The 14,577-nt window shown below is 36.1% G+C and overlaps 1 protein-coding gene and 1 pseudogene across 1 annotated transcript; both read left to right on the top strand.

Annotated features, from left to right (window-relative positions):
* Positions 1-2,976: 2,976 nt before the first annotated feature.
* On the top strand, positions 2,977-3,733 carry LOC149008044 (non-specific lipid-transfer protein-like). The gene is made up of 2 exons (XM_089166926.1): positions 2,977-3,397; positions 3,523-3,733. The coding sequence occupies exons 1-2, from the start codon at positions 3,048-3,050 to the stop codon at positions 3,530-3,532; spliced, it is 360 nt and encodes a 119-aa protein (XP_089023052.1). The 5' UTR covers positions 2,977-3,047; the 3' UTR covers positions 3,533-3,733.
* A 5,734-nt stretch (positions 3,734-9,467) lies between these two features.
* LOC149008043 (non-specific lipid-transfer protein pseudogene) lies at positions 9,468-9,972 on the top strand (annotated as a pseudogene).
* The last annotated feature ends 4,605 nt before the right edge of the window (positions 9,973-14,577 follow it).

Here is a 14,577-nt window from a genome sequence, read left to right as displayed (position 1 = left end):
GCTGTTAGGAGAACTTTCACCCAAATAGCGTTATAAGAATTCTCATCCAAAACCCTAAGAGGAAAAAATCCCAAATCTCACTCGAACCTCGTAGGTAAACAAAAGGTGCTATATAGACTTTGATCGGGTATACAGGTCGATCCATTGGGTAGGATCGTACCATGCCGTGGGGGCTAACCCCTTGCAAAAAAAACAAAAAAAAACCTACCACAAAATATATTGTTTCAAGACCTTCAAAGTCGGGTACAAAAAATTAGATCACAACAATAAAGCTAGTCTTTGTTTGTCATCATATGGGTCAGTATCTTTCGTGTGGTTTTGGGCGCGCCATATGTGACATTTTCCAGATGTAACGATTGTGACCGCAAAAAGGGAAAATATCACAATTATTGAATATCATGATCTGAGAGCTATACATATTTGTGTGTGGTGGAAATGTGGAATCCTTTGGATAGTATGTCGGCAAACAACGGTAAAAAAAAATAAAAAAGAAGAAAGACAAATGAAAATACCAACAAATTAAAATTATGCTTATTTTCCTTATTTTGAGATACAAGTTAGAAAGAAATATCTTCCTTGTTTGGATTTTCCTCACTCTCTTTCGAAAGGAATGCATTATTTTTTTTTTTTTTGGAGCTGGCGAGTTGATATTATGGGGGGATCTTACTAATATATGTGCCGTCGGATGGATGCAAACCCAAGACCTCTCCATGGGAGGTTGGGTTGTTAACCGCTTGACTATCCTACCATTGGCAATTGCATTCATATTCTTGCATCCCTTTTGGACTAAGTGCAAATCCTCTCCATCCAACCTGCTTATACAATCATATACTTACAGTTACAAGAGTGTAGAATTCACATTCACATGGTCTGTTATTGTCGGAATAAGATAGTATAAGTTTCACACTCACGTAAATGTAGATATATAAATGTATAGACAGGGTGGGTGGAGAGAATCCAAAATTCACCTACAGTCCCAAAATAACCCTGTGGATTTCAAAATTTTCAATATGTGCTCATTGACTGGACAACAAAAGTGTGTTGCCTTTTGCCAAGTTTAGTTTCTTATTAGGACTTGTTTGGTTACATGAATCCAAAGATTTGGTTGTGTAAATCTCTAGATTTATGAAATCTAGGAATTTATTTTTTTACCCAAAAAACGTGAATCTATAGATTAATGGGTATGAGGTAAAATTCAGAAATTTCACTTCCACTATAAAAACGTTAAACATTTGAACCATGACTTCATATATGTTTTTTAAAGAATGAATTTATAAATTTCATTCCAAGGGTTTAGGTTAACCAAACAGTTAATTTTATGAAAGATGACTCCATAGATTTGAAATCTATAGGATTTTGAAATCTCCTCTCCAGGTAACCAAACAGCCCCACGCAATTAACCATTCTAGAAAACACAAATTTAATAACTCGACAAAACTATTAATGCATGCAACCAAACAAACCAATAAATCAGGACAGTGACGTTCGAAATTTTAAAACGGTTAGGCGCCGCACCGTATAGTAATGTCTGTCGTGGCACGGCTCATTTTCCTCTCCCGAACAAACCTCCTCCATGTCCATGTCCTGCAATGCCAACTAGTGCATGCCGACACAGAGCCCGCCCTTTTATTAGGCTTCACCGAACAACCCCCTTTTAAAATGACACTCACTCTCTCCTTGCTACATGTTCATCAATGCCTAAACCCTCCACCTATCTCATGCATTTAATCTTCTCTCAAAAGACTCAAAACTTCAAGTTGAAATCCTTCATCTCTGCATGTGCCTCTACAGGTGAATTGAACTCTAAAGTCTCTCTTGTTTTTCGCCCCCAAAGGAAGAGTATGGCCTTTCCTTGCTTTTTCTTTCCCACTGTCTGTAACAGTGCAGAAGAGGTCCCATAGGCCATTCTCTGGAACAGACCCAGAGGCTTAAAAAATCATTTTCCCATGTAATCAACGGTTCTGAAGAAACCCTTTCGGGAAAGAAAAGATAAAAAGAACCCAAGTAATTGTGTTCTACTGTCGTTTTCTCTCTTTCTCTCAGTTCTCTATTAAGTCAAGGAGTTCACACTGATAATTTACAGTTCCCATTTTCTCAGTCACCGAGGCAGCAACTGTGATGGCGACTTCACACATGGGTGTTTGATGTGCATACAAAATTTGAATCTTATGTGGTACTTTTGTTTGTTGAGGTATTGAAGTCGTCCTTTAAGTGCTTGAGTTATCTATTATATATTCTAGTATAGAGACGTTAGTATAGAGAGTCTAACTAACTGTAGAACCTAATGATGTTTTATAAATACTAACTGAAAGTTGTATATTCAAAATTAGATACTCAGGGTTTAAGCAACTTTGTGCTAAAACCCCAAACTTTAACACTTTGATATTCAGAAAGTTAGGAAACAAACATTTTCCAAGCCTCAAACCATGAATGATATATCTAGTAGATAGGATATGATCTAGATTAGCAACTTTATCAAATTTTGTAGTCTGATTCGATAAAATACCTAATCTTATATTAACATACATTTATTATGTGAAGGTCCACACATGTAAGAACTGATGCAAAAAACTGATAAAGATCCTACCAAAATAGAGAAACTAGAAAGGATTTAGTTAGGCGCCTTCACTTATTTGTTCCAGTAGATCTTCATGCATGTTCCCCTTTTTGCTAGGGTGCATGTGTCATGTGTGTGAAGGTGTCCCTTGCCTAACGTTTTTGTCTTGTCCACAGTGAATTTGGTGGAGTAAATCCATGAAAGACGGTTAATCAGAAAGACTGATTCAAGTTTGCCAACTTTAGAGATAAGCCAAGGAGCAAAATCACAAGTGCATTGAAAAGCATTTAATTATCCCAACTACTTTCTATCTTCCATGTCAGATGGGAGAAGACCCGCACCGACCTTGGTCCTTAACTCTCTCTCTCTCTCTCTCTCTCTCTCTCTACTCTTCTCTATATAAACCAACACATAGTGAAGGGTTTCTCACAGTATTTTCCAGCAAGAGACTAAGAAGCAAGAGTGAGAGAGTGTTAGTAAGTGTGTAGCTATGGCAATCTCTGGAGTTATGAAGGTTGTGTGCCTTGTTCTGGCTTGCATGGTTGTGACTGCACCACATGCTGCAAATGCCGCCATTACATGCGGGCAAGTTGTTTCTCAGTTGGCTCCTTGCCTCAACTATCTACGCGGTGGTGGTGCCGTGCCTGCAAATTGCTGCAGTTCTGTGAGAACACTCAACTCTGCTGCTAAATCCACTCCTGACCGTCAAACTGCTTGTGGGTGTCTGAAGAATGCCTACAAGTCCTTTTCTGGCATCAACGCCAACAATGCTGCTGGACTTCCTGGAAAATGTGGTGTCAACCTTCCCTACAAGATCAGCCCTACCATTGATTGCTCCACGTATATACTCTTCCTTTAGTAGCTAATTTGTGAAATCTTAAGATCTAAAACTCTTACTTAGTGGTTTTGTTAATAGTTTTATGATTTTTCTGTAACTAATAAATGAATTCTTGTCCTTTTTGCAGGGTTAGGTGAAGTGATTTGTTGCCTAGCGACAGATATAAATAAAGTTTGTTAGATTATGCAAATCCACATTAGTGGCAGCAGAGAGCAGTTTCAAAGTCTTTTCTACTTTTCAATAGTAATATCTATATATGTATGGCTCTAGTTTGGATGTAGATCTCCTTATGATGGCTATTACATGAAATAAATATGAGCTCTGCTCCTTATTGAGAACTCATTTTTCCTTCTACTCGTTTTCTCAGATACAGTTAACTTTGCTTTATATTAATTAAGAGGCTAGACCTCAATAACACTACTACAAACATCAGATTCCCTTATTTTGGGCAACAGATAACACATGGCCACCTCCAACGTTCTCATGCATTATTTTCTCCTAAAAGAAGCGATTCCTGGATTGAAAATCTATCATCCGTGCATCTGCTTCAATAGGCTTTTTGTCACAGTTACTTGAAATGGTGGGTGGGCCTATTCTTGCTTCTTTCTCCAGTTTTGCAATAATGCAGAAGAGGGTCTACGGTGCATTTTGCTTCGGTCATGTGCATTAAATGTGTGTCAGGAAATTGAAATCTCGACCACTTGTTTTTTTAACAGTCGAAATTATCTTTCAGTGCCCATTCTCCTGAACAGACACAGAAGCTGAATCATTTTCTTTTCTGGTTTAATAACTCAAAATGAAGCCGAAAGGTTAACAAAAGAATAAGCCTGGAAAGAAAGAAAACTGTAGCCTACTGATTCTACTGTTCTCACTCTCTTTTAAGTCTCCAAACTGTCAAGGAGTTTTAGGTTACAAATTCAGAAAAAAGGTCGAGGAGTTAACACTAATAGTAGAAGGTTCCCAAGTATCTCTATCACCGTGATACAAACTCTGAAGGTTAATGTGCATTACTGTGCTGTCAACAATTGAAATCGAAATTTCGACTCTGAACATCCGTCTCAAAAGTTGCATATTTAATGATGCGCATCATTTAAGCCTTCCGCCCTGATGGGGCTTCTATAGAGACATGCATTAGATGCAACCTTTACAGGTATCTACCAAAATAAGAACTATTTAATAGTGTTATTGGTTGTTGTAGGGTTTTATATCGGAATATCGGATATAGAACAAGATGATTTTTCATTTTAAATAAGAAAAAGATATTCATTAAAACTAGAAACACTTACAACCACAGTTTGGAGTTCCATTATCTGATTCCGCACCGCAGATAAAGCTAATTTTTCAAACTAAGATTGGAGCACTGGGGATGGAAAATTGTCAAAGAACAAGATGATTTGATTTGCACGTTATAGAATGTGTTATTTGGATTCTCGCATTCGATGTAACGGTTCAGATTGAACCACCGAATTAACTCAAATACTTTCCTGTAACAGTTAAATAGGGGAGGTGAATCTGACTGTTACATCTTTTTGGAATCCAATGGTTCTAACTAGGGCATCAACTCATTTCAATTTTGAATTTTGAATGATTTACTAAGGATTTTGATACTCAATTGATGATCCCCATGAATGCTTTGGTCCAATGCAACATGCTGATCAGATAACCAAAGTCACAATCACCCATCAATGCTTTGGTCCCATCCAACATGCTAATCAGACAACCAAAGTCACAAGAGTTTTTTTTTTTGAAATAAAAGGCTCAGGGTTTGTCAATAATTGAAAAATATATATCCACTCAATGGAACAATTATACTTAGCTCTACAACAATAATTGTCCTAAATACACCTAACTTCACTGTAACTCATGTTGAATATGTTCAGGTCACTTCTCAATTGGGGAGGAAGTCTGATCCTTAGCTGCAGATTCCGCAAAAGAGCTCAATCTACATTTATGTAGTTAATAATAATTCATCTATGGTTAGCATAACTATTGTATACTGAATTAAAATGGCAATCTCGAAGTGGGCCTTTATTGTTACTAAAAGAAAAGTGACTTTAATTGATTTGCTTGCACTCAAAAAAAAAGATGTGTTGTTTTGTTGTAAAAGATTTATAAGATTGAAAATGATCGGAAAGCAAATCATCTTATGTCCTTTATAAGTGAACTTTCATCTTTATGTCACCAAAAAAAAAGTGACTTTCATCTTTATCATCTTTAGACACCATTGGAGAATAATGACCTAATAATATTGATCAAAATATTTAGTTTTTAAAGGAAACTAAAGATAAACTTGCCTAATTCTGCCGATCCTAGCCAATACGATATGATGTTGTATCAAGTTATCACATTACAGATGACCATTTCAATACCATGTCTTAAAACCATGGACTTATCATTTCAGATTTATGAAATATATAAATTCTTTATATATATTTGAGGAGAAATCAGAAAAGACAAAGTAATCTTCTATTTCAATAAAAATATAAAATTAAAAGCTGGTCTGAATGAATATGAGATTATATATAAAAAAAAAAAATCTTATTTTTGTTGGTAAAAGCTTCACAGTAAAGATCTAACTTCTGTACATTCTTAGAAGAAACCAAAAAGGCTAGCACAGCTATTGCATATTTATCGTTATTAAAAGAAAAATGACTTTAATTGATTTGCTTACACTCTAAAAAGATGTGTTATTTTGTTGTAAAAACTTTATAAGATTTTTTTTTGGTTATATAAGTCTCTATAAGATCTAATTTTGTAATACTAGTAAATATTGTTGTGCATATGCATAAGGTATTTTTTGCTTCTTTAAAATTAATTATATTTTAATTTGAAATTATATATTTTTTAATTTCTCTTTATTTTTCCTTGATGATCTTCTATCTAAGCTATCAATTAATCCAATATAAAACATGGTACATAAAGCTAAAAATCAAAGGTTTCAAGCACTGTACATTGGATGAGTGTTCTATCCCAAAAACAAAATGAGATAAATGGTAGATTCAATGGGAATGCAGATTCGGTTGATTACTTCACTAGTTATTCACTAACTTCATTCATCTCTTTTGATTTTTGAAATCAACCTAGCAGACAAAAAATCATACAAATAACTAAGAGAGTGATTGATACTTGAAAGTAAGGACATAAAATGATTCCATAGACAAAGAAAAAAGACTGAGCAGTTGCAAAGTTAACAATCTTACAAAATCAATCTTCAACAATGAGTTTGGAACAAGAAGTAGAAGAACAAAAATGAAGCAGCTGGGAGAGTATTCTGGCGCCAGGTATTTGCCTTCCATGGTGAAGAAGAGGAAGAGTTTTCTTAAGCTTAATGGGATCTCAATCGTTATTAAAGAATTGGTGGAATTTCTACAGTTATATTTGAATCAGGTCTCCACCACTTTGTTGTCCAAGATTAGAGCGATAAAAATAAGTAATTGAGTACCTTACTTGTAAATTGTGATTAAAGAATATCTCATAACAAATTTGAATATTAAAGATTTTTTAAAGAAAATAGGGAACAAACAAATAAGGAAATTGGAAGATTTTGGTTGTGGATGTATTATTTGTTATTTTTTTGAAGGAATATTTTTTGCGGTGAATTTATTGAATATCATAGAATTCAAAGGGTAATCAATCTTCATTGGTTTGGCCATCGTTTATTGCATCTTTCTAATAAAATAGTCAATAATGAGATTTTGATTTTATAAATAAAAACAATTATTATTATTATTATTATATAAAAATATATATTTTTCTTTATTAATAAAATTTTCAAATGAAAAAGACCGTTACAAACCCAATGGATAAAGAATTATCAAATATGATTGGGAAGGGGAATACCAATAAGGAATATGGGCATCATTTATTGCATCTTTCTAAAGAAGAGTCAATAATGAGATTTTGGTTTTGGAAATGCAAATAATTATTATTATATCTAACAATGAAAATTATCAATAAGGAAATTTGGGGAATTATTTATTGCATTTTTCCAATAAAAGAATCTATAATGGGATTTCGGTTTTGGAATGCAAACAATTATTATTATATTTAACAATGAAAATTACAATTTTGGGTGTCATTTATTATAGAGCAAATTGCACTGTCACCTCAAAATGGAAGTCTTAAAACACTGACATTCCACTTTATGTTTAAAAAGCATAGAAACCTCAAAATTGGTTTTTTATTGAATATATTTGTCAAATTTATCACTGAAAACAGTTAAATCACTATTTATTTCTAAAGATATCCTTATAATAAACAGTGCTAAAAGATTTTCGTGATAAATTAGACAAATATATCCAATGAAAATTCAATTTTGGGGTCTATGTGCTTTTTAAACATAAAATGGGGGTGTCAATGCTTTAAAGCCTCCATTTTGGGGTGCCAATGCAATTTGCTCTTTATTATATCTAATTGTTTGAACAAATAAGGGTATTTAAGGAAACGAAAATATAGCCATATCCTTTGAGTTCATACTTATATAATAGTAGTGTTAAGGATATTTTGGCAATACATATAAAATTATAAAAAGAAACAATAGTTGCCTTAACTGCCACTTCACCTCAACCAATTAAGGGTATTTTTGAAAGACTCTCTACAAGCCTAACTAAATTTGGAAGTCTCCTTACAGTGCTAGCCAAATCAAACAAGATGCATGTGACCCCACTATATCTCAAACACCTCAAAAGGCTGTATCATCTTAACAACTAATAAATACTCAGATCGAATTATACTTCATCTCAAATACCCAATAGATCAGGATTATGTATAATCCTGACAACGACCTTGTGTAAATAGAACTCTAGAGTGTGAGAGTCCAAGACTAGTGGTGAATAAGGACTCTCATATTTATAAATATGTAATCATGTAATTTAGAGATATAATAGTAAAGAACAACTATTATCCCTTGAACGTAGGTCACACTGACCTCTCTCTCTCATATTCATGCACGAGCAATGACATCTAGCAAGTATTATGATAGTATGATTAGGTGAAGCTAGAAAGGCTAGCATAGCTTCTACCATAAAAGAAAGGCTAGCATAGCACTTCTAGGTCGAGTTAAAATGGCAACATTGAAGTGGTCTTTATGGTTACCAAACTGAAAGTGATTTTATTGATTTTCTTACACTCTTAAATATCTTTTATTTTGTTGGTAAAAAGCTTAATGACATCTTGCACTTTCGTTTTAGTGGTCATCACTTTCACTTTCGTTTTAGAGGTCATCACTTTAAACCGAGAATGAGTTTTTTGGGGTTCAGCTCCTCGCCTTGAAGGATAATTCACCAAGGAGTTTCGATGGAGATCCAATTGATATAACGTGTAAATAGCCTATCAGCCATAGGTTGCCTCTTTGGGCTTCCACCCTTCAAAGGGGAAGATCTGGAGCCACTTTTTGTGAAACTAAATAAGCAAAGTTTGATTAAGGAAATTGGGGTTCTTATCAAGTTATCAAATTTAATAGAAAAAAATTACATATAGATCTCTTGTATTGTAATCAATTACATTTACTATCCCTAAAAAAAATTAACTGCAAATGGCTCGTTAGTGCTTCAAAGAGCTATCCATTTATGGCTTTCAATTCTTAACAATAGGGTGACATTTGTAATTGATTTTTTTCAAAGAATTATAGATATAATTGGTTAGGAAGATAGAGTTCTTTATGTAATTTTTCCAATTTATTATAACTCATGTAAGAGATTAGACAAGATCTCATTAGGGCTTTGACCCTTTATATTATTATAAGCATGTATACGTGAAAGTGAGCAGGCTTTTCAAAATGTTTATGCTTCCCTTATAATTTGTCTATGCTGAAGGCAATCTGCTAAAATGAGTTAATCAGAAAGGGCATTCAAGCTTTCCAATTTTAGAAATAATCCAATCCAGAAAAAGGAATAGATGTAAGCTATCTCAACTACTTTCTATCTTCCATATTGGACGAGGCGACCCACACGCACCTTAGTCCTGAACTCTCCATTCTACCTTTCTCTATATAAACAGATACAGAGATGATGAGCCAGTCATTGCATTAAGGCAAGAAAGGAAGTGTTAAAGAGCAAGTAAGTGTGCGTAGCTATGGCAATCTCTGGTGTTATGAAGGTTGTGTGCCTTGTCCTGGCCTACATGGTTGTGGCTGCACCATGTGTTGAAAATGCCATATCATGCATGCAAATGCTTCCCCAGTTGGCTCCGTGCTTCACTTTTTTGGTTTCTGGTGGAACTGTGCCCGAGAATTGCTGCAATGCTGTGCGAACACTCAACTCTGTAGCTAAGACCACTCCTGACCGTCAGGCTGCTTGTAAGTGTCTCAAGGAAGCCTACGCTACCGTTCCCGGAATCAACACCACTTATGCTGCTGAGCTTCCTCGCAAATGTGGTGTTAACCTTCCCTACAAGATCAGCCCCTCCATTGACTGCTCAAAGTATATCTTTCTACATCTTCTCCTTTCTCTACTCACTCTCCCTCTAGCTAACTTGTGAACTATGGATCCAAAACTCTAGCTTAGAGGATTTGGTAATGGTTTTATGATTTTTTTGTGGCTAACAGATGATATTATTTTATGTTTGCAGGGTGAGTTGAAGTGAGGTTGCTTGAACAAAGGGTATTAATAACTTTGTTAAGGTTATGCAAATCCACTATGGGTTGAAAGCTTTTCGTTGTCAGCATAATACTATATATGGCATCTGATCTGGATGTCTCTCCTTAGAGTAATTACTGCATGAAAATAAATATATATGAGCTTTATTTGCTCATATTGTGAACTCATTTCTTTTTTTACTTGATTTCTTAGGTACATAATTAACCTTGCTTTGTAATAATTAAGAGACTACACCTCAAGAAAACTAAAACAGTTTCCATTCTTGAGTAATGCATGCACATAAGCATGGCAGTAAACTCGTATCTGACTGTGTGTCTCGGTGTAACTTGTAAACAACCTAAGTAGCGCAAAGCGTTTGCATCCATCAATCAAGTTTGCAAAACAAAAACAGTCATCTTCGATCGGTACTGATTTTGATAAATAATCTATAATGAAATACATTCAGTGAAGTTCATCATCAGATTAGCCCCTCCCCATTGGGAGATGTACTAAACTTGATCAATAGAAATGAGACTCTAAAGTGCACAAGAAGCTCTTGCTACTTGAGTGTTTGTGAAGGAAATTGTTGGTAAATTTTGAACCCACCACAAACAAGGCAAAACAAACTTAACTATTACAAAGGCTCAAGCATGACTGGGAGGTGGCAGATTTAGTGGTCATTTCTACACACTCCTATTTATGCTTCATGTGTTCTAGTGCAAGAATTTATTCCCATGAATATTTATATTCTTTTTATTGAAGGTTTGTATGTACGTGTACGTGAGTTAAGCTTCTCGATCAAAATAGTTCACTTGACTTGTCATGTTGTTAACTATAATGGCAAATCTGCTAAATAAATTTAATCAAGAGAGTTTTTAAGCTTCCAGTTTTAGAGGTAATCCAAGTATGGAAAACAATAGATGCATCGAAAAACATTTAATTCTAAACTACCTTCCGTCTTCCGTGCAAGAATAGGAGACCCACACCAACCTAATTACTCCTACAAAAAACACATTGAGAAGAATATGTTCTTTCATTGATCAAGTAAAACACTAGTAGGAAAGAAAGAGAGTGAGAGAGGGTTAAAGAGCTAGCATCTGTGTGCAGCTATGGCAAATTCTACTGTCACGAAAGGTTGTGAGCTTTGCTCTACCCTACTTGGTTTTGGCAGCACCACATGCTGTAGATGCCCTCACATGTGGGCAAGTGGTCTCGTGATGGCCTTTCTTGCGTCACCTATCTACTCAAAGGAGGCAAGGTGTCTTGGGTTTGTCACAACTCCGTGAGGGCACTCAACTCCGCTGCGATAGAACCACTCCTGATCGTTGGGTAGCTTGTCGCTGTCTCAAGAGTGCATACAGAGTCAATCTAAACAACAACGTAAGGTATGGCGCTGCACTTCTTGGCAAATGTGGCGTCCACCTTCCCTGCAAGAACAACCCTTCTTTGATTGCTTCTAGTATATTTTCTTCATCTAGATAACTCTATGAGTTTTTAGATCCTTTCTAGACCTACCATGGACTTCAAACTCTTAGCTAAGAGAATTTGATGATGGTCTAGTAATTCTCTTATGGCTAACAATTAGGTTTTTATTATGTTTGCAAGTTGAGCTGAAGGGAGGTTGCTAAAGGTAAAGATGATCATAAATATGTCTAGATCATGCAAATCCACATTAGTCCTGTAAATAAACACGATCAAGCAAAACACTAATAGGAAAGAAAGAGAGTGAGTGATCTAATAGGTCAAGCTCCTTAACACTCACTCTCTTTCTTTCCTGTTAGTGTTTTACTTGATCAATGAAACGACATACTCTTCTCAATGTGTTTATTTATAGGACTAACTAGTTGTGGCCCTCCTTTTCTTGTATGGGAGGTGGTTTGGAGTTAAATGCTTTTCGACGCGTCTGTTGATTTGCTTACTTGGATTATCTCTAAAGTTGGAAGTTTAAGCACTCCCCCTAATTAAATTCTTTTTGGTTGATTTATTGTTATAATTAACAAAATTGCAAGCCAAGCGAACTATTTTTTTTTTTTGTGGAGAAAAGGAGACTTTATATTAATAGAAATAAATAAAATACAAACAATAATACAGGATTAGGTCTAAAGACACCCCCCACGCGCCTTCTACAACATATTGAGAGAGCCCAGGCAAAGAGAGAGGATCCAGCAAAATTTCTTGGTCCGACGTTGCCAATCCGGCTAAAAAATCCGCACACCTATTAGTCTCCCTAACACCATGCCCCAAAATATACTCCTGAAACAAGGATCTCAAGTGAAGAATATCCTCAACAATGTGTAGTATCCCCCAATGGGGTAGTACCAAGAAAGTCCAATTGCCACTGAGTCCGAATGCACCAAAACCTTATTGTAGCCGTATTGTTGCGCAAATTGCAAGCCACACCGAATGCAAGCATCTCAAGATGAAAACACCCACATTAGCACAACCACGAACAAGCAAAAATAACATCACCCGCAATTTCGAGCCATAGCACCATACCCTCCAATATGTCCCCGGAGAGAACCGCCCGTGATCGAGATCCAACCCCATGGCGGCGGTAACCAATAATAGAACAACCTTAACCCGAGCAAAAGAAACCGAAATACCCCAACTAGAGAAGAATTGTCTCGGGCAACCTCACCACTAGCTTTGCAATTTGAAACCGAATCGGGTCATCTTAGCCACTAAGTAAAAGATGTCAAGGTCACCCCGAGAGCCCCCCAAAGGTACGATTATTCCTTCCCGCCACAAAAGTAAATCATGGTAACAAAGCTGAATCGTCTCACATCATTCAAGCTATCGGATCCCCCTGAAATGCTCAATGCACCATTGCAAGGCCGCCCATGAGAGAGGACTGGATCCTTGAGCCCATGAAGGATCATGAGACGGCCCAAACACCAAAAGAGAAAGGACAGGAGAAGAAGAGATGAGCATGCGATTCTCCACCGATTGGCATAATGAGCAAGTTGGGTCAATATTCTTACCCCATGAGATTAATCGGTCCTTGGAGGAAGGCGCCAAGGCAGGCAGCCAAGCAACAAAGCGAACCGTTTGGATTTTTAGAAGACCAAATCACATTATACCAACCCACTCTTCACTTGCTTGACGAAGCATACATAAGCCGAACTAATAGTGAAATCACCCGAAGAACAGCGTCCACACCGGCTTGTCCCCCTCCAAACGACGAAATATGGGCGTCTTAGAAATTTCAAGCCACTGTCACGAATCACCGGATCATTTACCCCCATCCACATTTCAGATCACCTATCAAGCCGAAGCGAGAATGAGGCCCCGCCAACCGCGAGACACCAACAACCCGGGCTATATAGTGGACCCGATTCCAACCATGGATCAAACCAAGTTGATATGGTGGATCTGTCACGCACTAAGTATCGAATCTTATGAATAATCAGAGATCTAACCTTCAATATGGCCCGAAGAGAGAAAGAACATATGTACAAACCTACAATAAAAAAATTGTGAAGATCCATGGAAACAAATAAATCTTGTTCTAATTCAATCCTTTCATGCATGAGTTCTATTAAGTTAGAAAGTCTAATCAGAACCCCTATTTCTTATAATGATAATTCACTCGTTTTCCTGAACTAACCCCACCCCCTCCTTAAGAAAACAGAAGGAAAATTTGTGATGGTTTAAATTTTATACTCAAAGCTCCCTATATATGCATAGCTGCAAATTTTTTTCATTCATCTAGTTTCAATTATAAGCATTCATGTGATTCTTTCACCATTTTCTAGTCATACTCCAATTTGCTTTGAATATCCATCTCAATTCAGCCTTCGAAATTCCCATCAAAGTGGGATTTTTCTTTTTAAATTTCGAGTCTAATTTTGCTATTTAATTACGTCCTTATTCTTTTTTCCCCCTCTTGGCTTTTTTGATAATTTTCTTTGAGAAGGGGATATATCTCCCCAGTTAGTTTTTTATTTAAGAGAGAGAAATTCTAGAACTATAGAGAGAAAGAGGTAAATGGAGACGGGGGGGGGGGATAAAAGAATTTCAGGTATTCTTGCTATGTTATTGAGTTTTGATTGTTTTCGTTTCAAGATCCGGGGGTAGTTTCAGGACGCTATGTTTTGTTTTGATTGTTTTCGTTTCAAAGATCTCAAGCAATCTACATCATATTGGTGAACCCGTTTCTAGTAAGGGCCTCTTGTGCACTTTGGAGTCTTATTTCTATATGTCAAGTATAATACGTTTCTCATTGTAATGAAGAGGCCAATTTAATCGTTGATTATTGTAATGTTGTGACCCGAATTCTTATACCTAAATTTGAAGATGGACCCACATCAACATATTTTTGTGAGCGACCCAAATGACTAATTTTTTGGGATCTGTGATGGAAGTGGAGGGCTGATACACACCTATGTACCTTACTCGATCGATTGACCTATGAGGTCATTTGAGAGATCCGAGATTTTCACTTTAGGGTTTTGGGTAAAAGTTCTTGTAATGCCATTCTGATGATTAGTTGTGAGATCTCCATTTTGTTTTTCTTCTAAATAGTGGAAAGTTCTTCTTTGCTTGTGGACATAGCACACTACATTAAATCTCTGTGTATTTTCTTTTTATTTATGTTTTAATTCTTG

The sequence above is a fragment of the Hakea prostrata genome, chromosome 8 (assembly GCF_041222555.1).
Source record: "Hakea prostrata isolate BN-2017 chromosome 8, UWA_Hpros_2, whole genome shotgun sequence".
NCBI classification, from domain to species: Eukaryota; Viridiplantae; Streptophyta; class Magnoliopsida; order Proteales; family Proteaceae; genus Hakea; species Hakea prostrata.
The sequence above is the reverse complement of the archived record's forward strand: the minus strand, read 5'-3'. Positions and strand labels throughout refer to the sequence as shown.

Bases quoted from the DNA above. Each gene is read 5' to 3' on its own strand.
- LOC149008044 (XM_089166926.1), top strand. From the start codon at position 3,048: ATGGCAATCTCTGGAGTTATGAAGGTTGTGTGCCTTGTTCTGGCTTGC.